The sequence below is a fragment of the Amphibalanus amphitrite genome, unplaced genomic scaffold (genome assembly GCF_019059575.1).
Source record: "Amphibalanus amphitrite isolate SeventyFive unplaced genomic scaffold, NRLGWU_Aamphi_draft 000183F_arrow, whole genome shotgun sequence".
Lineage (NCBI taxonomy): Eukaryota > Metazoa > Arthropoda > Thecostraca > Balanomorpha > Balanidae > Amphibalanus > Amphibalanus amphitrite.
Genome location: NW_024881678.1, coordinates 224066 through 251150, shown reverse-complemented (window position 1 = coordinate 251150; position 27085 = coordinate 224066). Strand labels below are relative to the sequence as shown.

Genomic DNA, 27085 nt, shown 5'->3' with positions numbered 1-27085 from the left:
CAGGACTCGGATCGTAAACGTACGCCGTGCGTAACCCATGGGTCGCACAGTGCTTTGGACCGGAACCGAGCCCGACATAAAGTAACATATAGGCGCGGATCGCTTTGGGCGTGGCAATGACTTTTGGGAAAGAGGACAAACCAGCTGTCATTATTGAGTGTGCTGTGCACTGTGTCCATAGGTGGCGGAACGGGGAGGGCACCGGGGCACCGTGCCCCCCTTTGATTTTGGCATTTTAACATTAGCCCTTATGGGCGTTGCATGGAAAGAATGGGACCAAAAGTCGGCAGTCCCCCCCCCCCTTAATTGAAGGTGTTCCGCCGCTACTGACTGTGTCACGGAAAATCTGGAACAATAATCACCAAAAGGTTAATCGTAATGCATGTCGAGAAATAAAAGCTTGTTTACGTATACTGCTTTAGAAATGAAAGGCTGGTTGCTTTCGGGTCTCAGCTTTAGGTATCGTCTTGGTCCGTGTCGAGGTACCTATATCATGTGGACGTGGACCAGCTGCCGTCAGGATCTTAAGCAAGTAGGTACCCGAAACTCCATTTCACGTGCATGACCAGTTAGACACTACTTCGTCCTGGCCCCTGCGCCTATGTTTTAGGGCCTTGCCTGCGCCTGCGTATCTCATCTCATCTATATAGGGCCTTGCATCTCATACAGCATACTCGCCGAGTCGTGCTGCTGAGGCCACCGAGGGCTCAGAGGGCGCCACGTCCCTGCCTGCTCGGCCCGGCCCGTGTTTGCCGTTCCGCCCTCCCGCTGCTCCAGTCGGAGGGCCTGCGGCGCTGGACAGTCGGTCAGTGCCTCCGCCGCCGCCGGTGGAGGGAGGGACGTGTGAACTGCGGCACCGAGGTCGGAGAGTGAGCCCGAGCGATCTGCGCAGTGTGGTGCGAGTGCGAGACTCGGACCGCGTGCGCTCGCTGAGGACCGCACGGAATAGCGCCGGGCAGCTGTGAGGTAAATTACATTATTTCTTTCGATGCTGTTATCGTGTAAACGTCAGCAATGTGTGATTATTTGTGTTTGACTATTTGTCGCTAGAATAACAAATGTGCGTTCTGGTGGTGTGGGTGGCGGGGCCACCCCGGGACCACTTCACTGGCCTGAACAAGCAGCTGCCCCACCGAGGTCCGCCTGGCGATGCAGCACAAGTCTTAGGCTGTAAGGAAACCTTGCAATGCGAATCATTTTGTTCAGTAGATGCCGTCTTATTTTGCGTCCCGGAAAGAGGGATAAAGCGGCCCAACGGGTGAAAATGGTCAAGTTGTTTAAGTCACTGTCCGTTTAGTTGTTTCGGTTACCGTCTCACATTCGCAGCCGATGGAAGCAAAACACTATTCCAAAGTACACCAACGTTTATTACAGACCAACCGGAAAGCAGAATTACGAGCGGCAAGTGCCTTCACCGAATGTTCTGTAAAATCAATTGCGGGAATTATATCCAAACTTCATCTATGTGGCATTCACATGTGTCGAAGCATGACACTTTGCCTCCGTGGAAACTTCCAATCGATGCTGAGTTATTCTTGTAACCTGTTTTCTCTATCTTATAGGCGTAGCCGCGCCACCAGAGACGGAATCTTATAGCTGAGTCGAGCCGCCGAGCCGTCCAGCGGAGACCATGACCTCGTGTCTGAGCGTGGACCCGCCCGATATTGAGGTGAGGACTGCTCTTAGTTCGCATACCGCGGTCTGCAAACGGTGTGTGCCGGCGGTCCGAGGACCTTGGTCCGTCCGGCTCCCGGAGGCCTGACAGGACATGGGGGGTGGGGGGGGAGGGGGCACAGTGTTGCGTACCTTCTGCGGCGCCGACCTCGTCCCTCGGGCTCTCACGTCTTCGGGGACATATCACATTTGACATTGCTGTTAGTTTAGCGTGAAGGAACCACGTCCCACTTTGTACCATTTCTCAACAAAATATCGTGTGTGTTGGGGTTTAGGGGCGCCTCAACTCGGGAGGTTATATGGCGCCCATAACGACTGGTTTACATCGCTGTTATTGAGGATGTCGACACATCAATCATATCGTAAACATGTAGAAGATAAAAGGTCGCGGAAACAATGAGATAAAACTGCGGACTACCAGCCCTATGAGTTCGTCGAGAAGATGACCGAAAAACGAACGTAGTTGAGAAATTCAAAAACATTAGGGATCAGAGTCGAGTCGTCACCTATAAGACCCCGTAAAGATACGGTTCTGGATCCGAATATACGAGCTCGGTAGTCGTCAAGATCGCGGCAGTCAATGAGAACGTGACGGATAGTTAGTGGAAGGTCGCACCGCGAGCAGAGCGGCCGCCTTGCCCCGCATAACAGGTATCGGTGCGTGGCGTACGTGTGACCAATACGTAACCTGCTCAGTATTACCTCGTCTTTTCTCTTTTTCTGGTAGCATGATTTCCAGTGTCCCAACGAGTGGTTTCATATGCTTCAATTTGTTATCATTCGTGCTATTCCACGAATGCTGCCATTTGTTCATTATAAAACCTTTGATGTCGGCATTAAAATCTGAGGCGGGGAGACGCATCCTGCGGGTACAAGGCAGCTACAAAATATCAAAAGTACCTAAGCATATATTGTGTTTTGTGAGTCCCTTTGATAACTCTATAGTTTATTTTTTTTTTTTAAATCTGAAATAAGACGTCTCTTGGCGACCACAGTCCACAATTGCGGCCAGCCGCCAGTGAGCGTCGTGCTCGTGGTCACTCGCTCACTCGAGCGCACATGCAGGCACACCGGGCCGCCCTCCGGATCCAGATACTAACGACTGTGTTAGTCTGCTGATAAGGTCACAGCCGAGACTGTCAGATAATGTCAAGTGTCAACGATCCAGATCACTCGCAGCAGCATGCCAGGGCCATGACCCGAATGACCCTAGGTCATGTCATATTTGTTTTGATTTGGTTTTGCTGAAATTGACTCTTTCGTACTGATAAAACCCCTTTCGGACCGTTGGATGATAGGATAGATAAGGGTTATGGACTGGTAAGGCAGTCAAGCGCGACCCTGAAGCTCGGCAATCCCAAGTGACCAGCCACTAAAGAAAAGTCACCAAGCCGCGCTAGCGACTACCCCGTCGGAACTGTTTATTTGGTTCCTCCAACCACTGGTTATACCTACTGATGACCGCCAGCCGGGCGGTCCTCTGGTTTCCATACGCACACGCTGTGAATACAGGCTGGTGAGCGACTGTGCAGTCCACATCCCGGATCCGGCCCCTCGTCCAATGTTATGTTCCGACACTGACCGGCTGTGCGGAGCCGGACCGTCCGCAGTCGCACTCGTATCATTATGTAACGCGGCGGCCAGCAATCGCTTTAGTCAGCGTAACAACTGCGGTACAGGTCAGGACTCAGGATGTTTCTACAAACACCAGTGATGTGGAGCTGAAGGCAAGGCGGCACTTTTTGCCCGGAGATGGAGTCGGAAACGTTCAATAATTTCTCTAAATCGTTAAGTTTGTTTTATTGATTTGTTACGTCCGTAAAAGATCATTCCTTTGACGGATCACGGGATGATGTAAGTTATATTTTATCCGCGTCTCCGTCCTCCGGTTTTTATTGCGTCGGCCTGTATGCGAGGCGACACAACGCGCTAGAGTCAAATTGCAGGGATCAGTTTCCGATTCGTAACGACCGCATTATACAGCCGCCTTGTCTCACCGCGTGATTCATGTTCCCAAAAAGGCACTGGTTGCTTTTGGTAAATGAGGATTCAGCGAGGACCACCAGAACCGGTAGACTTTTCTCGGAGTTAGTGCCCGGACTGGAGCCCGAATGTCATCGGAGACGAAGCAATAAACCAACGGGTTCGCCATCGATGATCACCGTACAAGTTATGGCAATCATTATTCACAACATATTCGGCTTTTTCTCGTTTTCTTATGAGGCATTCATAAATATTTAGAATACCTATGCGTCTGCAGGTCGCATCACCGCATAAAATAATTATAAGCTACGATCATTAACTCACGTCTAGCCTAGGCATACTTGTAGATAAAGTTACTGTGCAAGCATCTGCCTCGGTCATCAGGCACCCAAATGTGATACCGAGTGAACCTATTGTATTCAGAAACATCCACCATATTAGAGGAATCACGTTTCTGTTCCGTTTACCCTATGCTCCACTTGTGTCAGATAAGACAGGTCGCCTAGGTTTGTTTATTCAGCCATCGAGCTGTCGCTGACTCTGGGATACCAGGAACGACCGTATCCAGACACACCCCCTGCGTTCGGCGCGGTGGTGCTCGGCTATATCCGGGCGTCTCCGGAGACTATAGCGGCGTAAACACTGTCCGGGGTCCGAGCTGTCCGATGCTGTCTGCCGTTCGACACTGCCTCAACTGCTCCAAACACATATTGCCGGTTTCCGCTGTCTGATGCTGTCTGCCGTTCGACACTGCCTCAACTGCTCCAAAGGCAGGACACTTGCCGGTTTCCGCTGTCCGAAGGGCGATGTCGAGGCTCTGTGGGTACTAACTAGAGGACAGGAAAAGCTGTCCGCTGATCATAGTGATGATGATACTGCCACTATAAAGATGGTGCCGCATGAAAATGGGGGGGGGGGGGGGGGGTAAAGTGAATAAAACAATCCCGTAGCAATGTTTCCTAGTAAATACAGTAGCATTATATTTCCCGCATGCTATAGGAAGACGTGAATAGACCAATGATCAGTGCTATTCCATTTGCAGGCCATCCTGACGCTGAACCCGCAGATAAAACCGTATGCGAGCATCGTACCGTCTGCACAGACTAAGAAGAACAAGAAACACTGGAAACGCAACGCCGACAAGAAATGCGGGGTGAGTAATATAACATTATATCGCTATCATCCAGATACTCTGTTCTGACCTTTCCACAAATGCATGCTTGGCGTGTGTTGGAACGGAATTGGGGCGGTTCTAAGACTGAAATAGATCGACCTTATTCCATGTGCTTATAACCGATTCCTCATTTACCGTTACACAGTCTTAAAAATTAACCCTACAAGATTTAGACTTCTTATCTATCAATAACACCACTAAGCACAAGTAGTATATAATTATATCTTAAAATATTTTGTACGAAGGTTAACTGATCTTGCATTTCACCACAAAATATCAACCCATATAGCCCAGTTTTGAATCACGCCGTTGCGCTCAGTGCATCTATGCCTATTGCCTACCCACATAGAAGACTGGTTAACGTTAAAGGGACCCTCCCACCTTAACATTAGATTTGAGTTGAGATAGCCAAAATGGGGTCCCTGGCTCACAATTACCGGTTTCGGCACTCACAACATCGAGAAATGCCTTAAATCGGAAATATTGAATTTCAAAATTGCAGCGTTTTGATTCAGAGGGGCTAATGCATAGGAATACCCCTCTGAATGTGTGACGTCAGCGCAGATATCTAACGATTTTGAAATGTTTGACTAAAACGTTTTGTAGCACGCGGTGGTATATGCTGCTTTGCGCGCAACAAGTGCCGCACTTTCAGCTGCCAAACTATTGCTTCCAAAGGGACAACACTATTCGACCGCCACCCTTGCAGCCATTCTATAACTCAGGAACTACTGGACCGATCGGAACGAACGAAACACCATTCGAATCAGGAGGTACGATTTTATCAGCCGTTTCGAAGCTCGTGACACCAGGTGACCTCGGTGACCTCAAGAGGTCAACTCGGCATTGACGCCTATTGCAGCCATTCTATAACTCAGGAACTACTGGGCCGATCGCGACGAAAACACCACCAGTCGAATCAGCGTATGCAATTTCATCAGCCGTTTCGAATATGGCGACCTCAAGTGACCTCGGTGACCTCAAAAGGTCAACTTTACGTTTTCGCCTATTGCAGCCATTCTATAACTCAGGAACTACTGGGCCGATCGTGACGAAAACACCACCAGTCGAATCAGCGTATGCGATTTCATCAGCCGTTTCGAATATGGTGAAATCAGGAGACCTCGGTGACCTTGGGAGGTCACATGACCGCTGTGGCCTATGGCAGCCATTCTATAACTCAGGAACTACTGGGCCGATCGTGACGAAAACACCACCAGTCGATTCAGCGTATGCGATTTCATCAGCCGTTTCGAATATGGTGACCTCAGGTGACCTCGGTGACCTTGGGAGGCCACATGACCAATGTGGCCTATGGCAGCCATTCTATAACTCAGGAACTACTGGGCTGATCGTGACGAAAACACCACCAGTCGATTCAGCGTATGCGGTTTCATCAGCCGTTTCGAATATGGTGACCTCAGGTGACCTCGGTGACCTTGGGCGGTCACATGACCAATGTGGCCTATTGCAGCCATTCTATAACTCAGGAACTACTGGGCCGATCGTGACTAAAACACCACCAGTCGATTCAGCGTATGCGATTTCATCAGCCGTTTCGAATATGGTGACCTCAGGTGACCTCGGTGACCTTGGGAGGCCACATGACCAATGTGGCCTATGGCAGCCATTCTATAACTCAGGAACTACTGGGCCGATCGTGACGAAAACACCACCAGTCGATTCAGCGTATGCGATTTCATCAGCCGTTTCGAATATGGTGACCTCAGGTGACCTCGGTGACCTTGGGAGGCCACATGACCAATGTGGCCTATGGCAGCCATTCTATAACTCAGGAACTACTGGGCTGATCGTGACGAAAACACCACCAGTCGATTCAGCGTATGCGGTTTCATCAGCCGTTTCGAATATGGTGACCTCAGGTGACCTCGGTGACCTTGGGCGGTCACATGACCAATGTGGCCTATGGCAGCCATTCTATAACTCAGGAACTACTGGGCTGATCGCGACGAAAACACCACCAGTCGAATCAGCGTATGCAATTTCATCAGCCGTTTCGAATATGGTGACCTCAAGTGACCTCGGTGACCTCAAAAGGTCAACTTTACGTTTTCGCCTATTGCAGCCATTCTATAACTCAGGAACTACTGGGCCGATCGTGACGAAAACACCACCAGTCGAATCAGCGTATGCGATTTCATCAGCCATTTCGAATATGGTGACATCAGGTGACCTCGGTGACCTTGGGAGGTCACATGACCGCTGTGGCCTATGGCAGCCATTCTATAACTCAGGAACTACTGGGCCGATCGTGACTAAAACACCACCAGTCGATTCAGCGTATGCGATTTCATCAGCCGTTTCGAATATGGTGACCTCAGGTGACCTCGGTGACCTTGGGAGGCCACATGACCAATGTGGCCTATGGCAGCCATTCTATAACTCAGGAACTACTGGGCCGATCGTGACGAAAACACCACCAGTCGATTCAGCGTATGCGATTACATCAGCCGTTTCGAATATGGTGACCTCAGGTGACCTCGGTGACCTTGGGAAGAATGGCTGCCATGGGCCACAACGGTCATATGACCTCCCAAGGTCACCGAGGTCACCTGAGGTCACCATATTCGAAACGGCTGATGAAATCGCATACGCTGAATCGACTGGTGGTGTTTTCGTCACGATCGGCCCAGTAGTTCCTGAGTTATAGAATGGCTGCCATAGGCCACATTGGTCATGTGACCTCCCAAGGTCACCGAGGTCACCTGTGGTCACCATATTCGAAACGGCTGATGAAATCGCATATGCTGATTCGACTGGTGGTGTTTTCGTCACGATCGGCCCAGTAGTTCCTGAGTTATAGAATGGCTGCAATAGGCCATATTGGTCATGTGACCTCCCAAGGTCACCGAGGTCACCTGAGGTCACCATATTCGAAACGGCTGATGAAATCGCATACGCTGAATCGACTGGTGGTGTTTTCGTCACGATCGGCCTAGTAGTTCCTGAGTTATAGAATGGCTGCCATAGGCCACAACGGTCATGTGACCTCCCAAGGTCACCGAGGTCACCTGAGGTCACCATATTCGAAACGGCTGATGAAATCGCATACGCTGAATCGACTGATGGTGTTTTCGTCACGATCGGCCCAGTAGTTCCTGAGTTATAGAATGGCTGCCATAGGCCACAACGGTCATGTGACCTCCCAAGGTCACTGAGGTCACCTGAGGTCACAATATTCGAAACGGCTGATGAAATCGCATACGCTGATTCGACTGGTGGTGTTTTCGTCACGATCGGCTCAGTAGTTCCTGAGTTATAGAATGGCTGCAATAGGCCACATTGGTCATGTGGCCTTCCAAGGTCACCGAGGTCACCTGAGGTCACCATATTCGAAACGGCTGATAAAATTGCATACGCTGAATCGACTGGTGGTGTTTTTGTCACGATCGGCCCAGTAGCTCCTGAGTTATAGAATGGCTGCCATAGGCCACAACGGTCATGTGACCTCCCAAGGTCACCGAGGTCACTTGAGGTCACCATATTCGAAACGGCTGATGAAATCGCATACGCTGATTCGACTGATGCTGTTTTCGTCACGATCGGCCCAGTAGTTCCTGAGTTATAGAATGGCTGCAATAGGCCACATTGGTCATGTGACCTCCGAAGGTCACCGAGGTCACCTGAGGTCACCATATTCGAAACGGCTGATGAAATCGCATACGCTGAATCGACTGGTGGTGTTTTCGTCACGATCGGCCCAGTAGTTCCTGAGTTATAGAATGGCTGCAATAGGCCACATTGGTCATGTGACCTCCCAAGGTCACCGAGGTCACCTGAGGTCACCATATTCGAAACGGCTGATGAAATCGCATACGCTGAATCGACTGGTGGTGTTTTCGTCACGATCGGCCCAGTAGTTCCTGAGTTATAGAATGGCTGCCATAGGCCACATTGGTCATGTGACCTCCCAAGGTCACCGAGGTCACCTGAGGTCACCATATTCGAAACGGCTGATGAAATCGCATACGCTGAATCGACTGGTGGTGTTTTCGTCACGATCGGCCCAGTAGTTCCTGAGTTATAGAATGGCTGCCATAGGCCACAACGGTCACGTGACCTCCCAAGGTCACCGAGGTCACCTGAGGTCACCATATTCGAAACGGCTGATGAAATCGCATACGCTGAATCGACTGATGGTGTTTTCGTCACGATCGGCCCAGTAGTTCCTGAGTTATAGAATGGCTGCCATAGGCCACATTGGTCATGTGACCGCCCAAGGTCACCGAGGTCACCTGAGGTCACCATATTCGAAACGGCTGATGAAATCGCATACGCTGAATCGACTGGTGGTGTTTTCGTCACGATCGGCCCAGTAGTTCCTGAGTTATAGAATGGCTGCAATAGGCGAAAACGTTAAGTTGACCTTTTGAGGTCACCGAGGTCACCTGAGGTCACCATATTAGAAACGGCTGATGAAATCGCATACGCTGATTCGACTGGTGGTGTTTTCGTCGCGATCGGCCCAGTAGTTCCTGAGTTATAGAATGGCTGCAATAGGCGTCAATGCCGAGTTGACCTCTTGAGGTCACCGAGGTCACCTGGGGTCACGAGCTTCGAAACGGCTGATAAAATCGTACCCCTTGATTCGAATGGTGTTTCGTTCGTTCCGATCGGTCCAGTAGTTCCTGAGTTATAGAATGGCTGCAATGGTGGCGGTCGAATAGTGTTGTCCCTTCCAAAGGCCTGTACACATTCCGTTACGGTCCAAGGGCGGACATCGATACAAGTGGCGCTACTCTAGCGGTAAATCTGAGAACTACTGACCGATCTCCGGTCATGTGACCTTGACCGGCTCCTGAGATTAGGGTCACGTGACGCTCGGCCCGTCGGCGACCGCTTCGAAGCGAAAATTCAAGTTTGCAGTGGAACTTTGCATAGACGGACACCAATGACATATGATTCTAGATTAGCATTCGATACAGCGTTTAATTCTACACAGAATGACACTAAATTTAAGAGATTATCTGCCATCACTTCGTCGCACTTTTTGTGGAACAGAAAGAATGTCGAGGCGACGTTGCATGTTAACGCAATGGGAGCGTAGCAGGGCGGCGTGCGATATGTACAGATTTATTGCTTTTGCCAACAAGCAAGGCAATAGTAAATTGAATCTAGAATCACGTTTGGTACTAAATTTAACGGGCTATTAAATGCTACTAATTATTCGAAGAATTAAAATAGCATCTCGTCGCAGATTTCAATTTGCTTATTCGTTTATATTTCCCAGGTTAGGTATTGATACCTATTCGGCATTGCTCGTCTGACAACATTAACCTTCGAGTTTGCATCAAGTTTTCATGTTGATGCGCACAATGAAATATAATTCTAGATGGCTGTTCAATTAAGTGCTCAATTCTACACAATATGGCACTATTGAAAAGGATAACTCTGCAATCCCTTCACCGCACTATTAGTGGAACAAAAGGATATTGCATACCTACCTATTTGCGATGGGAGCGGGGTACCGCCGCGAACAATGTATGCTAATTGATTGTTGCCAATAAACAAAAGGAATAATACGTTGGTTCCAGAATCTTGTCCGGGAACACATTCTACGGGCTTTTTAATGATACCGGCTATTTGAGGAATGAGAATGATATCTCGTCGCAGATTTTATTTTTCCTGCTTGTCTTTATTTGGAGACCAATGGAGCACTGCTGGCCATATATAAGCTTTTATCAAGTTTTATTGGCGTGCACGATAAAATGTCGATTCTAGACAAGCATTCGATACAGCGTTCAATTCTACACAGAATGACACCAAATTCGAGGGATTATCCGCCATCACTTCATCGCACTTTTTGTGGAACAGAAGGAGTGTCGAGCTGACGTTGCATTTTAATGCAATGGGTGCGTTCAGGGCGGCGTGCGATGGGTGAATATTTATTGGCCTTTTGCCAACAAGCAAGGCAATAATAAATTCAATCTACAGAATCATGTTTGGAATCTATGTAGAATCATGTTTGGTACTAAATTTAACGGGCTATTCAATGGTACTAATCATTCGAAGAATTAAAATAACATCTCGTCGCACATTTCAATTTCCCTACTCGTTAATATTTCCCGGCTTCCCTATTCGGCATTGCTTGCCCAACAACCATAACCTTCGAGGTTCGTACCAAGTTTTGATATCGATGAGCAAAATGATGTGTAGATTCTAGATAGCTGTTTAATAAAGCAATCAATTCTACACAATGTGACACTGCTGAAAAGGATAATTCTGCTATCACTTCACCGCACTATTTGTGAAATAGAAGGATGTTACATCGTTTCGCGAGAGGAGTGGGGCCCCGCGACGAACGATATAGGTATGCTACTCGATTGTTTGTTGCCATAAACAAAGGAATAATACGTTGGTTCTATAATCGTGTCCGGGAATACATCTTACGGGCTTTTTAATGATACCGGCTATTCGAGGAATGAGAATGATAACTCGTCGCAGATTTTATTTTTCCTACTTGTCTTTATTTGGAGGATCATGAGCACTGCTGGCCATACATAAGCTTTTATCAGTTTTTATTGGCGTGCACTATAAAATGTCGATTCTAGACAAGCATTCGGTACAGCGTTCAATTCTACACAGAATGACACCAAATTCGAGGGATTATCCGCCATCACTTCATCGCACTTTATGTGGAACAGTAGTGTCGAGCCGACGTTGCATTTTAATGCAATGGGTGCGTTCAGGGCGGCGTGCGATGTGTGCATATTTATTGCTTTTGCCAACAAGCAAGGCAATGGTGAATTCAATATAGAATCATGTTTGGTACTAAATTTAACGGGCTATTCAATACCACTAATCAATCGAAAAATTAAAATACCATCTCGTCGCAAATTTCAATTTGCTTATTCGTTAATATTTTCCAGGCTTCCTATTCGGCATTGCTGGGCTGGCAACAATAATCTTCGAGTTCGCACCAAGTTTTCATGTTGATGCGCACAATGAAATGTAGATTCTAGATGGCTGTTCAATAAAGTGCTCAATTCTACACAACATGGCACTACTGAAAAGGATAAATCGGCCATCACTTCTCCGCACTATTTGTGCAACAAAAGGATATTGCATATATTTGCGATGGGAGCGGGGCGCCGCCAGGAACGATGCATACTAATTGATTGTTTGTTGCCAATAAATAAGGGAATAGTACATTGGTTCTAGAATCGCATCTTGGAACACATTTTACGGGCTATTAAATAATACTGATTATTCAAAGAATGAGCATTATATCTCGTCGCAGATTTCATGTTGCCTATTTGTTTTTATTGAGAGGCCTATCGGGCACTGCTGGCTATACATTCTTCAATTCTGGCATATAGCTTCTATCAATTTCTTATGGACCTGCAAGATAAAATGTCGATTCTAGACAAGCATTAGATACAGCGTTCAATTCTACACAGAATGACACCAAATTCGAGGATTTATCCGCCATCACTTCATCGCACTTTTAATGGAACAGAAGGAGTGTCGAGCCAACGTTGCATTTTAATGCAATGGGTGCGTCCAGGGCGGCGTGCGATGGGTGAATATTTATTGGCCTTTTGCCAACAAGCAAGGCAATAGTAAATTCGATCTAGAATCATGTTTGGTACTAAATTTAACGGGCTATTCAATGGTACTAATCATTCGAAGAATCAAAATAACATCTCGTCGCACATTTCAATTTCCCTACTCGTTAATATTTCCCGGCTTCCCTATTCGGCATTGCTCGCCCAACAACCATAACCTTCGAGGTTCGTACCAAGTTTTGATATCGATGAGCAAAATGATGTGTAGATTCTAGATAGCTGTTTAATAGAGCAATCAATTCTACACAATATGACACTGCTGAAAAGGATAATTCTGCTATCACTTCACCGCACTGTTTGTGAAATAGAAGGATGTTACATCGTTTCGCGAGAGGAGTGGGGCCCCGCGACGAACGATGTAGGTATGCTACTCGATTGTTTGTTGCCAATAAACAAAGGAATAATACGTTGGTTCTAAAATCGTGTCCGGGAATACATTTTACGGGCTTTTTATTGATACCGGCTATTCGAGGAATGAGAATGATAACTCGTCGCAGATTTTATTTTTCCTACTTGTCTTTATTTGGAGGACCATGAGCACTACTGGCCATACATAAGCTTTTATCAATTTTTATTTGCGTGCACGATAAAATGTCGATTTTAGATAAGCATTCGATACAGCGTTCAATTCTACACAGAATGACACCAAATTCGAGGGATTATCCGCCATCACGTCATCGCACTTTTTGTGGAACAGAAGGAGTGTCGAGCCGACGTTGCATTTTAATGCAATGGGTGCGTCCAGGGCGGCGTGCGATGGGTGAATAATTGGCCTTTTGCCAACAGGCAAGGCAATAATAAATTCAATCTAGAATCATGTTTGGTACTAAATTTGACGGGCTATTTAATACTACTAATCGATCGAAAAATTAAAATAACATCTCGTCGCAGATTTCAATTTCCTTACTCGTTAATGTTTCCCGGCTTATTCGGCATTGCTGGCCTGACAACAATAATCTTCGAGTTGGCAACAAGTTTTCATATGAATGTGCACAATGAAATGTCGATTCTAGATGGCTGTTCGATAAAGTACTCAACTCTACACAATATGGCACTGTTGAAAAGGATAAATCGGCTATCACTTCACCGCACTATTTGTGGAACAAAAGGAATTTGCATGTTTTTGCGATGGGAGCGGGGCGCCGCCGGGAACGATGCATGCTAATTGATTGTTTGTTGCCAATAAATAAGGGAATAGTACATTGGTTCTAGAATCCCAACTGGGAATACATTTTAAGGGCTATTCAATAAAACTGATTATTCGAAGAATGATCATGAATTCTCGTCGCAGATTTCAAGTTTCCTACTTGTCTTTATTTGGAGGACCATGAGCACTGCTAGCCATACCTATAAGCTTTTATCAAGTTTTATTGGCGTGCACGATAAAATGTCGATTCTAGACAAGCATTCGATACAGCGTTCAATTCTACATAGAATGACACCAAATTCGAGGAATTATGCGCCATCACTTCATCGCACTTTTGTTGAACAGAAGGAGTGTCGAGCCGACATTGTATTTTAATGCAATGGGTGCGTCCAGGGCGGCGTGCAATGTGTGCATATTTTTTGCTTTTGCCAACAAGCAAGGCAAAAGTAAATTAAATCTAGAATCATATTTAGTACAAAATTTAACGGGCTATTAAATGCTACTAATTATTCGAAGAATTAAAACAACATCTCGTCGCAGATTTCAATTTGCTTATTCGTTAATATTTCCCAGGTTACCTATTCGGCATTGCTGGCCTGACAACAATAATCTTCGAGTTCGCACCAAGTTTTCATATCGATGCGGAAAATGAAATGTCGATTCTAGATGGTTGTGCAATAAAGCATTCAATTCTACACAGTATGGCACCGTTGAAAAGGATAAATCGGCTATCACTTCACCGCACTATTTGTGGAACAAAAGGATGTTATATAGTTTCGCGAGGGGAGTGGGGCCCCGCCACGAACGATGTATGCCGTTCGTTTGTTTGCTGCTAATAAACAAGGGAAAAGTACCCTAGTTCTTCATATAGAATCACTTCCTAGAATATATATTCTACGGGCTATCAAATGATATTAGTTCGAAGAACAAAAATGGTATATCGTTGAATATTTTATTTTCCCCTATATACCTAGGTACCTATCGGAATTCGAACGCTCATAGAGCATTACTTGCCAGACCTGCAAATACAAAGTCTGGCCAACAAAGCACCATGAATCTCCAAATGAAGACAAAAAGAAAATGACGTCTGCGGCCAGATACCAGTCTCATTCTTGTAATAATTAGTATCATTGAATAGCTAGCAAAATTTATTCCAGGACGAAATTCTACAAACTAATTATTGTTACGTTTGTTGGCAAGAAACATCAGTCGGCATATATTCGCACGCGGGACTCGCCACGCTCCCGTCACGAAAATATGCGACATCGTTTTGTTTCACAAATGTGCGAAGGAGTTCCATCATATTTTTTCCTTTTTAATAACATTGTACTGCGTAGAAATTAGTGCTTTATCGACCAGCTATCTAGAATCGACATTTTATTTTGCACGTCAATAGGAAAACTTGATACTGAAACTCAAAGTTTATTGTTGTCAGGCCCAGCAATGCGGAATGCCGAATGAGCCGCGAACTATGAACAAGAAAGTTGAAAGGCTGCAACAAAACAGCGTTCTTGTTCTTCGAATAATAAATAGCATTAGATAGTTCATGAAACTTAGTATCATGCATGATCTTGATTCAATTTATCGCTCCCTTTCTTCTTGGCAAAAGCAACAAATCTGCACACAGTACACGCCGCTCTGATAGGCTCCCATTGCGTTAAAGGGATTATCCCACCTTCTAAAATGTTGTTAAAACCAGTTAAATTGTGCCCGACTTTATAGATTGGTTGACCAGGAACACGGTTCTGGCATTTATTTTTCATTAAACATCTTAGGCTTCCCATATTCCAAACACAAACTTTCAAGTATGTGACGTCACAGCCCAAAATTACCTCCTTCCCCAGGCCACATTACTGTCATAAAGCTGATTCTTTTTACTCTGTAGGCACCACAACAAAGTTCAGACCAAGTTTTAAGCGATTTTTCAACGAACAACCCCATTTAAATCAGAATGACTAAACGAGGTGACGTCACACTAACGGTCGCTCCATGTTGAAGATAGGGCCTTGTACAAGGCCCATTTTCAAATGAAGGGAACGAATTTCTTCAACACCAAGAGGCCGCGGGGGTTGCAACCTAGATAGATAGTGATTTCTGAACCTCGCCGCAAACTTGGCTATCTCAACTCAAACCCCATGTTAAAGGTGGGATAGTCCCTTTAATATGCAATGACGGCCCTTCTGTTCCACAAAACATGCGATTAACCCTCGCCGGCACAGGCCATTTTGAGTCCTTCGACAGCACAAGGGGGGGGGGGAGGTACGACCCTGTACGACCCTGTGCCGGCGAGGGTTAAACTATGTGGGATTGTCCCTTATTTTTAGTGTCATTTTGTGCAGAATTGAACGCTTTATCAAAAGCTTGTCAAAAATCGACATTTTATCGTGCATGTCGATAACAAAATCAATAGAAACGTAGGTCTGGCTAGCAATGCTCCATGGGCCTCCAAATAAAGATACGTAGGGAAAATGAAATCTGCGACGAGGTATCCTCATTCTTCGAATAATTATTGTCATTGAATAGCCCGTAAAATATTTTCCCGGATGTGATTTTAAAACCAATATATTCTTCCGTTGGTTGTTGGCCAAATACAATCAAACATGGGGTTCATCGTTCACGGCCACGCCCTGCTCTCATCGGGGAAATATGCAGCGTGGCTTTGTTCCACAACTAGTGCCGTGAAGTGATAGCAGAGTTCCCTTTTAATAGCGCCATACTGTGAAGAATTGAGCACTTTATCGGACACCTTCTTGACCTAGAATCGGTCGATTGCATTGTGCGTGTCAACATGAAACTTGACATAACTCGAAGTTTATTGTTATCAGGCCCAGCAATGCAGAATGAGCCGTGAACACTGAACTATGAACGAGTAAGGAAATTGAAATCTGTGACGAGATGTTATTTTGATGTTTCGAATACCTAATTAGTACTTAGTAGGTGCCAGTGAATGACCCGTTCGGACAAGATTCCAGATTCAAATTGTTATTGCTCTGCTTCTTGGCAAAAGCAATAAGTCTGCACACATCATAGGCCATAGTGCACGCTCCCATTGCTATAACATGCCGTAACATGCAATGCAATGTCGGCTGGACATTCCCTCTGTTACACAAAAAGTGCGATGAAGTGATGGCAGATAATCTCTTGAATTTAGTGTCATTCTGTGCAGAATTAAACGCTGTATCGAATGCTAGTCTAGAATCATATGTCAATGGTTTCTGTCAATGCAAAATTGCACTGCAAACTTGAATTTTCTCATGGGACCGGCCGCCGGCAGGCCGAGCGTCACGTGACCCCAATCTCAGGACCCGGTCAAGGTCACATGGCCCGAGTACAGTTAGTAGTTCCCAGATTCGCCGCCAGAGTAGCGCCACTTGGAACGGAATAAAAGAATGCTACATTGCGCGGTAGACTTTTAAAATGAACTTGAATATTTCTTCTTTGCCGACAGAACCCCAATGTCCCCGCTTGCATTGCTCTTGGACCCTAACGCAGCTGCTGTGCTGAGCCCTGTTCGGGCAGCGCATCCTACTGCAAAATTTTGCACCACGCATGCGCAGTAGGGGTCTCTCGGGTGCCAGGCTTCACCCTTCGGCCTATGACGTCACATATGTGACGTCGGCAAGCGCAAAATCTTTCAGTTTTGCGCAACAAGAAAATAGTAGCTGCAGGAGGCGAAAGTGGCGCGAATTAAAGTTTACCGTCCTATATTTCTTATTGTAAGTGGTTTGAATGCCGTATTTTGGGTATCATTATCACTTTTTTCAGTGGCACATTGCTAATGACCACATTTGAACGCATTTTATTCAGTTTTTGAACGAAAACCACCAGTCCATCGGCGCCACGGTTCGTCACGCGTCGAATAATGGCTGCCGCGGCCGCCGCGGCCCTCGGCTCTGGCGGCCCGGCGGAGAGTGGGCGGAGCCAGTGGCTGACGTCATCCAAGTGTGCCGTCACACGCTGCAAAATATTTTGCGCGGAGCCGAACAGCACTCTGTTGTCAGCCGAGAAACGCTCACTCTATTGGCTAAAAAATTGATGACGTCATGTTGCACTTGCAACATGACGTCACCTCTCTGCTGACGGCAGCATGGGCTGATGAGCTGTGCTGCTAGGAGAAAGCAAGTGCAGAGATGCCGAGCCGTCATCAGAAGCCATATATGACGCATTTAGACACTGGTAGTGGCGCATGTAAACAAATCACGTGCCACATTTTTACTGAGTACTGCAGATAAATGAAAATTCGACACTGTATTGACGCTTTTCACGTAATTTTCTTTTCATAATTATTTATCAGTGTAAGAAGAGTAAATATTTCTATTGCATCTTATATGTAAATATGCTGATAATATACCTAGCTATCAAAACATTGTATTAATAAAAAACATGAATATGAGACAATATATTTGTTTACAAAGCCACATTTGTAGACAGTCAGCCACTGCTGACATTTCTCATCAGCCGAATGTGTACAACTCCGTCAGCCAGAAACGGTGGGTGGAGCCTATTTCGGCTGACAACAGCACAACAGCTGAATGTGTACAGGGCCCAAATAAAGTCGCTAGGAACAGCGGAGATCCCAAAAGTAAACAAAAGTAAAAGTCTAATATCTTGAAAACCGGTGAACATTTTTCGGTGAAATTTGATAGATATTCGTTTTCGCTCTTTCTGAACCGAGCGACATCACTTTCATGCCAATTCATAAACTTTTTTGAAGGTGGGAGGGTCCCTTTAAAGGAAATAGTTCACTTTTTAACATGGGTTTTGAACTGGAATAGCAGTTCCGTAGCCTGGGCTGAGACGAGCATAAATCAGGAGCTTTTACAGCCCAACGATCACCCTAGGCAAAGATATTCTATTTCTCGTCCCGAAAAAGGTGTCGATGTGTGCCTTGCATATATTCGCATCCAGTATGAAAAGAGCATGGGTACCGAAAATTCTTCAGAAACTAGAGAAATTATCTACGAGAACTCTAGAGAAATTCTCGTACTGATCAATAAGGACATTCAGCAGCAGCAGATCGCCCAAATGCCGGTGGCCGCGATAATTTCTCTAGTTTCTGAAGAATTTTCGGGACCCATGCTCTTTTCATACTGGATCGCCTGTGCCTTACAGAAACTGAAAAGTTCTTCCTATATCAAAATATAGAAAATAATCTTTTGTTATAAATAGGTTTTATTTTCTTCGCTGATCATTTTGAACATAAAAAATCATAAATCCATTGCAAAAAAAATAATTTCGTGAAAGTGAACTATTTCCTTTAAGTCCTATCGATATTTGCAGACATGTGGACCAGACCTGACAAAGAATTTCGACGACATCAAGCACACCACGCTGAGCGAACGAGCCGCGCTCAAAGAGGCCAGCCGATGTCTGAAGTGCGCCGACGCGCCCTGCCAAAAGTCGTGCCCCACCCAGCTGGATGTCAAGGCGTTCATCACCAGCATTGCAAACAAGGTGGGTCAGCTGCCTGTGTTGTTAAACTACTACCATGCATAAACGTCGTTTTTATTTCATTTGTATTCATGGTATTTTAGGCTCACAGCCTCTTGGACAAAAGGCCCAACTTGATCTATGGTCCTCGACTACGACCTTGAGCTGAGTTCTTGGCCTGCAACGTTCTCTCTCGTTGAAAGGTGGGCTGTGTTCGCGGCGCAGGCGACGAAGATTATTTGCCATACGGCCTTGAAATGCGTTGCAGCGCGCGAGAGCGGCTCAAGAGTACCACTGCCGGGCCAGTTTGGGTTCAGCGGGCGGATCTGCGTCGGCGGACTCCAATTGGCACAACAGGCCGTGATTGGTGCCATCATAGCCGCCCCTCCGTTCACCGAAGTGGACCCCGGGCTGTTGCGGTGGGATACTGATGACTCTCAGTATCGGGGATGCGGCAGACATTCTTCCTTTATGTGTAGGACCGCAAGAGACGGCCGCTGCGCCGTCTCTTGCTTTTTGTCTTCGTCCCAGTCTTATAACCTACTGCCTGCATTGTCTCTCCCTACAGAACTTTTACGGCTCGGCGCGTCAGATTCTGTCTGACAACCCGCTGGGCCTCACATGTGGCATGGTGTGCCCCACGTCGGACCTGTGTGTCGGCGGCTGCAACCTTCACGCCTCAGAGGAGGGGCCGATCAACATCGGCGGCCTGCAGCAGTTCGCCGTGGAGGTGAGTCCGTTATAGACCGAGAGACTGTGGTTATGGGGCCGTGAGTCTGTGAGCCCTGAGGCCGAAAGTTCGTGAGCTCGTAACTTTGCACGTAACGTAAGCACGTGAGCCCGTAAGGTTTTGAGCATGTGAATTCGTAAACTTGTAAGTTCATGTACTGTGAGTTCGTGGTTCTGTCAGTCCGTGCGCTGGTGAGCCGGGCCAGTCAGTTATTTTTTCATAAGACCGTTACTATCTACTAGTCGAGTGTTCAGTCGGCGGCCGCCCGTCCCGCCGCACCGCATCAAGGACACCCTCGAATGCAGGGACGCGGCTCGGCGGCCCAATTCCCCACAGGAAGGAACGGACTACATCCGCTGGTGCATCCGTACTGTATAACTGTATTGTACGCGGCTCTGGCTCCCGCCGAAACTTGGACTAAAGTACGAGTTTCTTCACTCAATGTATGTACTAAAATGTAGTGTATTGTAGGCTGCAGCATATGTAGCTTGAAGCCGTCATTATAGCCGCAATGTAACTGGCTTCTGGGATGGATGAGCCCACTTATAATGAGCAAAGCTGATTCTAAAGCCGATCAGCAGCGGGTCCACCATCATACAACCCCTACCACTCTGCACTCAGGTGTTCAAGAAGATGCGTCTGAGCCAGGTGCTGCCTCCCGAGGTGGCCACCGCCGCCGACCAGCGTCCCCCCAGCTACTCGGCGCGCGTGGCCCTGCTCGGCTGCGGCCCCGCCTCTATCAGCTGCGCCACTTTCCTCGGACGGCTTGGCTACACGGACGTCACCATCTTCGAGAAGAACGAGTATATTGGAGGACTCAGGTAGGTGATCATGCCTCGTATACGCTAGTCGGCCGCAGAAATTATGTCTTCATGCCTGTCTTATAACGCTCTCAGGTGCATTAATGTATCTATCATATAGTCGGCCTCAGATAGACTCACGACTCTCGGAATGTAAGAGAGATGCCATGAAAGTTCATCTTGAGGGCCGATGAGAGTCAGACTTTTTCCATTCTGTCCATTTTTGCGGTTGGATTTCTGAGACAATAAAGCACCAATAACTGTTTCTTTCGCCGCAGTTCGTCGGAGATTCCGCAGTACCGACTGCCGTACGACGTGGTCGACTTTGAGGTGGAGCTAATGAAGGACCTGGGTGTCAAGGTGGTGACCGGCAAGGCACTCGCCGAGAACGACCTCACCGTCAAGGTCAGCGCCCGGTCATCCAGACGCCAGTCCCGCTAAATGCTGTGCATTTCCTAGACGGGTCATTTAGAGAATCAGTTAGCTCCATCTTACCGGGTCCCTTAGCTCCATCATTGCTTAACTAGGAAGTTGTTTACTGGAATTCAAGAGAAATCGATGCTTTCGTTATTCCTTGTCGCCTTCAACATATAAGTGCCTTACATAACTTTCCTGATGAACGGTGTCTTTACAGGGGCTTCAAGCGGAGGGATACGAGGCCATCTTTCTGGGTATAGGTCTGCCTCAGCCCAAAAAGATCCCGATATTTGAAAATCTGACGGAAAGCATGGGCTTCTTCACCTCCAAAGATTTTCTGCCGAAAGTGGCAGCCGGCAGCAAAGCAGGTTTGTAAGTGGATGCAGCTGCTGAGGTACAAAGCCTTCCTTTTTGCTTACATCCAAGGATTTTTTTATAAGAGAATCCCTACCTCAGATGGTTCAGCGCTAGACGAGCCGGCCTGGAAATATCGCTCAAGTGTTAACCTACATCGCTGACTTGTCAATCGATGACAGAACCGGTTCGTTACGGGGCTCAATGCCTCTGTACGGTGCGGTGAGGACAAAATGCAACAATTCAAGCAGCTCGCCTGAGCCGGACATCCTCCGTTCCCAGGTATGTGCAGCTGCAAGTCCCAGCTGCCGCAGCTCTCCGGTAACGTGATTGTGCTCGGCGCCGGCGACACGGCGTTCGACTGCGCCACGTCGGCGCTCCGCTGCGGTGCGCGGCGCGTCTACGTCGTCTTCCGCAAGGGCTTCACCAACATCAGGGCCGTGCCCGAGGAGGTGGGTTTAGAGCGAATCTGTTTGGTAGAGCGCTTTTCATAATTCATATGGTATTTGGACTGTGGGCAAAAAAGGATCTAATGTTGCTTCCTGTCACATCAGCTATGTAAAGATACGTTTTTCCGCTGACGAAGCATGCAGTGAAATGATTATTCGAGACTCCAACCAATGACGCTTCTAAAATAACCGGTCTGCTGACGCTTGTTAGTAGCCTGTGTTCCCTCATATGATCGGGCCGCTGATACTTTTTTAGGTCTATGGTACATACCATACCCTGACCCGCGAAACTGATTGGTTCACTGACTCCATTTGCAGATGGAGCTGGCGCGCGAAGAACAATGTGAGTTCGTGCCGTTCATGGAGCCCAGCAAGGTGATAGTGCGTGACAACCGTATCACCGCTGTAGAGTTCTGCCGCACCGAACAGGACGACTCGGGCCGCTGGGTCACAGACAACGAGCAGACCAACCGGATCCGAGCCGACTTTGTCATCTCGGCCTTCGGCAGCGGCCTCAGCGACCCCGGTGGTGAGTCATTGTGAGCGGGTGAGCGGAAGGGTAGGGAAGGTGAGCTGAGAGTGGCGGTAAGTTGAAGCAGCACCGGAGGTGAGCAGGTATCAACAGGTAGCAGGTAATCAACTGGTGGAAAGGGAAGTGTGACGACTGACGAGACCATGGACTTCGGGGCATGCTTAATTTACTTGGAAGTTGTGCTACTCAGTACGTCTAGTCCTTTGGGGCCTGCCCACGGTCTTGGAGGCCTGACCGTTCCCTGTGACCGACCCTGCAGTTCAGGTAGCTATGGCGCCGGTGCGTCTGGACCGCTGGGGTCTACCTGAGGTCAACCCGGACACCATGGCCACCAGCGAGGAGGGGGTGTTTGCCGGCGGAGACCTGGCGGGCGTGGCCGAAACCACCGTGGAGTCGGTCAACGACGGAAAAACGGCCGCCTGGAGCATCCACCAGTACTTGCAGGTGGGTAGGAATGCAGGGATGAAGTGTAAGGATGATGGATAAAGCAGGCAAAAAAATGTATCGGATGGATCAGATTGATAAGAAAGATTGATAAGAGGACATTCGATTCTCACTAGATATAACGCAGATCAGACGATGCACTTAAATAGCCAGAATCGAACTGTGATGCGCCTATGATGATTCAGTTGTTAAATTCGGTGTGTCATATCCGTCGTTCTCAGTCGCTGCACGGCATCCCGATCCCGGCCCAGCCGCGGCTGCCCAAGTTCTACACGGCCGTGGACGCCGTCGACCTGAGCGTGGACATCTGCGGCCTGCGCTTCCCGAACCCGTTCGGCCTGGCCTCGGCGCCGCCCACCACCTCGGCGCCCATGCTGCGCCGCTCCTTTGAGGCCGGCTGGGGATTCAACGTCACCAAGACGTTCTCACTCAACAAGGTAGGCGGCGGGAACCCGATTTTCTGACGGACTCCTTCCCGAAAGGTCACTGACGACGGCGTAGTGAGTGTTCAAGCTCTCGTTTTTTTTTACAGTACTTCGTTTCAGTCCTTCAAAGTCGCGGTACAATCAAGGGATACGCAGGTTTCCGGCGGTTTGGGGAGACGTTCCGATGTGCCGGCACTGTGGCAGTTACCGTCCATATTTGCTCGTTAAATCGTGTGTGCTCAACAGGATCTGGTGACCAACGTGTCGCCTCGGATCGTGCGCGGCACCACCTCTGGACACACCTACGGACCCGGCCAGGGCTCCTTCCTCAACATCGAGCTCATCTCCGAGAAAACGTGCGAATACTGGTGCCGCAGCATCACCGAACTCAAACGGGACTTCAAGGAACAGGTGAGACTGTGAGGCGAGATTACCCCTCGAGAGTACTTCAGAGATGTAACCACTCTATGTTTAAGTAGGCTGTATAGTGTATGTTTAAGTAGGCTCGCCTCCGAGGTAATTGGTATCTACGTTAGTTTTCATACCAAGGTGAAAGACTTCCTCATATCTTGTTTCAAAACAAAATACTTTGTAATTGGCACAATGATGCGGACGTGGGCACGGGCACGTGATGTAAGCTCGCCGGTAGTCATGAGGACGAGTGCCTGACCCAGATCCTGCTATTCGGCAGGTCCTGATTGCCAGCATCATGTGCAGCTACAACGAGGAGGACTGGACGGAGCTGGCGCAGAAGGCCGAGGCGGCCGGTGCCGACGCCCTAGAGCTCAACCTCTCGTGTCCGCACGGCATGGGAGAGCGCGGCATGGGACTCGCCTGCGGTCAGGTGAGGGCGGACAGGACACGGCTTTGAGTTCGAGACTTCGCGTCACGATGGTCGAGACAGCTAGGAAAGCGTAAGGCCGACTGGGGCCACGTTGGGAAGACCCAGAGCTGGTCGGGGCTGCGACACCTTTATCCAGGCATCTCTTGTGATCTAGGTTCATTTATGATGCAGTCTGCTCGCCTCAATCTACCTGCAGTCACCCTAAAGTTCATCTGACATCGCCTTCCTCCGGCCAGGACCCCGAGCTGGTGCGTAACATCTGTAAGTGGGTGAGAGCCGCCGTCAAGATCCCCTTCTTCGCCAAGCTGACACCAAACGTCACGCACATCGTCGACATTGCCAAGGCCGCCAAGGAAGGTAGGACCGATCGCGTTGAGTACGGCGCTGTAACGTAGACTCTACATGTCCTTTATGTTATGTCCTGGGTTGAATGTGACGAGCCACGTTCGCAGATTCTATGCCGAAGCGGTATAACGTGCATGTCTGAACCTTCAGTCGATTTCGTACAGTTTGTAGGGACTGAGGAGCGGAGACAGATGCGTCTGTGACCACTAGGAAATAACCTCGATGCGTTGGAACTCGAATTGATGACTGACTGCGTGTCGACAGGTAACGCGGACGGCGTCACTGCTACCAACACCGTCTCCGGCCTGATGATGCTCAAGTCGAACGCGGTGGCGTGGCCGGCCGTCGGCAGTGACCTGAAGACCACCTACGGCGGCGTCAGTGGCAACGCCATCCGGCCGATCGCGCTGCGGGCCGTGTCGGCCATCGCGCGCGCCCTGCCCGGCTTCCCCATCCTGGCTACGGGAGGTATCGACTCGGCCGAGGCCGGACTGCAGTTCTTGCACGCCGGAGCGTCGGCACTGCAGGTCGGTAAACGTCTTGTGGAATACTGCCTCCGTCTCATGCCGTTCCATGTCCTACATATCAATGGCCTGCTCGGCCGCATTCATTCAGCTGTTCTGTACTCATTCATTCGTTCCCTCAATGCTGGCCATTCAGGGCCCACGTTATATTTACAAATGCGAGACTATGGCGAAGGCTTCGGGCAGTCAATCGACCAGGCTTCTGACTCCCGGGTTCGTTTCAGGTATGCAGCGCAGTGCAGAACCAGGACTTTACTCTGATTGATGACTTCTGCACCGGCCTGCGGGCGCTGCTCTACCTGTCCACGCTGCCGAGTACTGCCGACTGGGACGGTCAGAGCGCGCCCACGCCCAAACATCAGCTCGGAAAACCGGTGCCGGCCATCAGCGAGATCATCGGAAAGGTACGTACGAAGCGCTACTCTATTGCTACAGAGTGCTCATCAGCCCATGCAATATCCACGAAGCGGTCTGCTAGTTAAGTTACCAAACAGTTTGTACCGGATAGACGAGCTATGAGGATGATTTGTCTTGACAGGGCGCACCAGCATCGATGTTATATTGCAGACAGACCAGCTAACGCCGGAGCGATGCACTTTGAGTAGAAATTGATACAGTTACTGTCCCCTCCGCGTATCACCGCCCCCTATTTAGAACACGAACGTTTCCACCACAGAGCCGATCAGTTACACCGCCTGAGTAGCCTACATCATGTACCGCCGCAGGGTCTGGCCAATTTCGGCCCGTACCGCGCTGAGCGGGACCGGGTACTGGCGGAGAAGCACCGCTCGGCCGACCTGCTGGACGGGAAGGCGGAGCCGCAGCGGCCGGCAGTGAAGCCCGCCGCGCCCGTACCCACAATTGGAGAGCTCATTGGCAAGGCGCTGCCCATGATCGGCGCCTACAACGACCTGGACAACCAGCAGCACAAGGTGGCACTGGTGGACGAGGTGAGTGCTGAGAGCTGGGCGGTGGCGGGAAAATGGATGTTCTAAATGGAGGGTAGTCGTCGGAAGGAACAACAGATTAGTTGACCGCCGGTTAAATGAAGTAGATCATTCTTGGTCGGTCATGATTCGTCGACCATCAGTATCCATCCGCATGTCCAATCGCACCCAGTGCTCATGCGACGTTGCCGGCGCTGCCAGGCTAGACAGTGTCAGCTCGCTCTCAGGCGACATTGTCGGTTCGCTCCCTGGCCATCCTAATCCACATACCATAACCGCCAATCATTTCACTGATTCAGCCTCGCCCACTCGCTCCTCAGGACATGTGCATCAACTGCGGCAAGTGTTACATGGTGTGTAACGACTCCGGGTACCAGGCGATCGAGTTTGACCGGCGCACCCACCTTCCGAGGGTGACCACCGACTGCACCGGCTGCACGCTCTGTGTCTCCGTCTGCCCCATCATCGACTGCATCAAGTAAGACGCGCGATGGTAGTCATGCGGCCATGATTGGGCGATGTCAGTCGCATGAGGGGAACTCACTTAATTGGCGGCAACCGCCGTTAGGCATTCTAGTCGAATTTCCCCTCTTTCTTTCTTTCTTTCTTTTCAAATATTCAAATCAAATTTCATCCCTTGGTATGGTAAGGGCGTGCGCTGCTCATTGCGGCCAAAAGTATGACCTAGAAATGACATTGAGTGATCTTGTTTAATGCTGTGCAATTATCACCCTGTATCCATTCACATGTCTAACATGAGTCAGCCACGAAATCACAGGCCGTGCGGTAAGTTGTATGCTCAGGCATGGTCACTGACGTATGTTTTTACCAACAGGATGGTGCCACGGACCACGCCCTACGTACCCAAGCGCGGCCTGCCCCTACCGGCCTAAGCAAGAAGAGGCAACAAAAAAGAGGATCTTGCCGTTCAGAGAGACACAATATCGCCACGGACTTGCCGTATACCCACCGGTGGCATGACGCGGGGTAGATGAGTAAGCATGATGGTAGCGACGAGCGCCAGCAGCGGCCAATAAAGGGGACCAAGAGATTTGATATATGCCTTTATAGTATTAATATCATGATAAAGCTTACATAGTAGCTACTAACACTAGCTTATGTGCTTCTATCGAGGAAGATCGATAGTTCGGTAAACTGCCTTGGTCAAGACTTGGTGCTAGCATATTATTTCTGAGTGCGGGTTCGTTCTAAGGGTAAACGAAACGCTTGTTATGATAATACTCAATATATGATATTATAATTATGCAACATGTTTG

At 48.5% G+C, this 27085-nt stretch overlaps 1 protein-coding gene across 2 annotated transcripts; it reads left to right on the top strand.

The window, feature by feature from the left end:
• Positions 1-669: 669 nt before the first annotated feature.
• Positions 670-27072, top strand: LOC122384216 (dihydropyrimidine dehydrogenase [NADP(+)]-like). 2 transcript variants are annotated; one of them, XM_043371346.1, is made up of 20 exons: positions 670-961; positions 1563-1669; positions 4700-4810; positions 18848-19021; positions 19566-19727; positions 20349-20548; positions 20806-20932; positions 21162-21312; positions 21581-21750; positions 22066-22276; positions 22539-22723; positions 22945-23160; positions 23395-23559; positions 23840-23992; positions 24229-24349; positions 24602-24864; positions 25086-25265; positions 25587-25811; positions 26129-26286; positions 26644-27072. In XM_043371346.1, the coding sequence occupies exons 2-20, from the start codon at positions 1631-1633 to the stop codon at positions 26699-26701; spliced, it is 3069 nt and encodes a 1022-aa protein (XP_043227281.1). In that variant the 5' UTR covers positions 670-961; positions 1563-1630; the 3' UTR covers positions 26702-27072. The 2 variants fall into 2 exon arrangements, with proteins under 2 accessions (XP_043227281.1, XP_043227280.1); XM_043371345.1 differs by having other exon boundaries at positions 680-966.
• Positions 27073-27085: the final 13 nt, after the last annotated feature.

Excerpts from the sequence above, each read along its gene's own strand:
- LOC122384216 (XM_043371346.1), top strand. The coding sequence starts at position 1,631 with ATGACCTCGTGTCTGAGCGTGGACCCGCCCGATATTGAG. Across the intron at positions 20,933-21,161 it reads AGAACGACCTCACCGTCAAG|GGGCTTCAAGCGGAGGGATA; the intron begins GTCAGCGCCCGG and ends GTGTCTTTACAG. Across the intron at positions 25,266-25,586 it reads TCAGCGAGATCATCGGAAAG|GGTCTGGCCAATTTCGGCCC; the intron begins GTACGTACGAAG and ends GTACCGCCGCAG.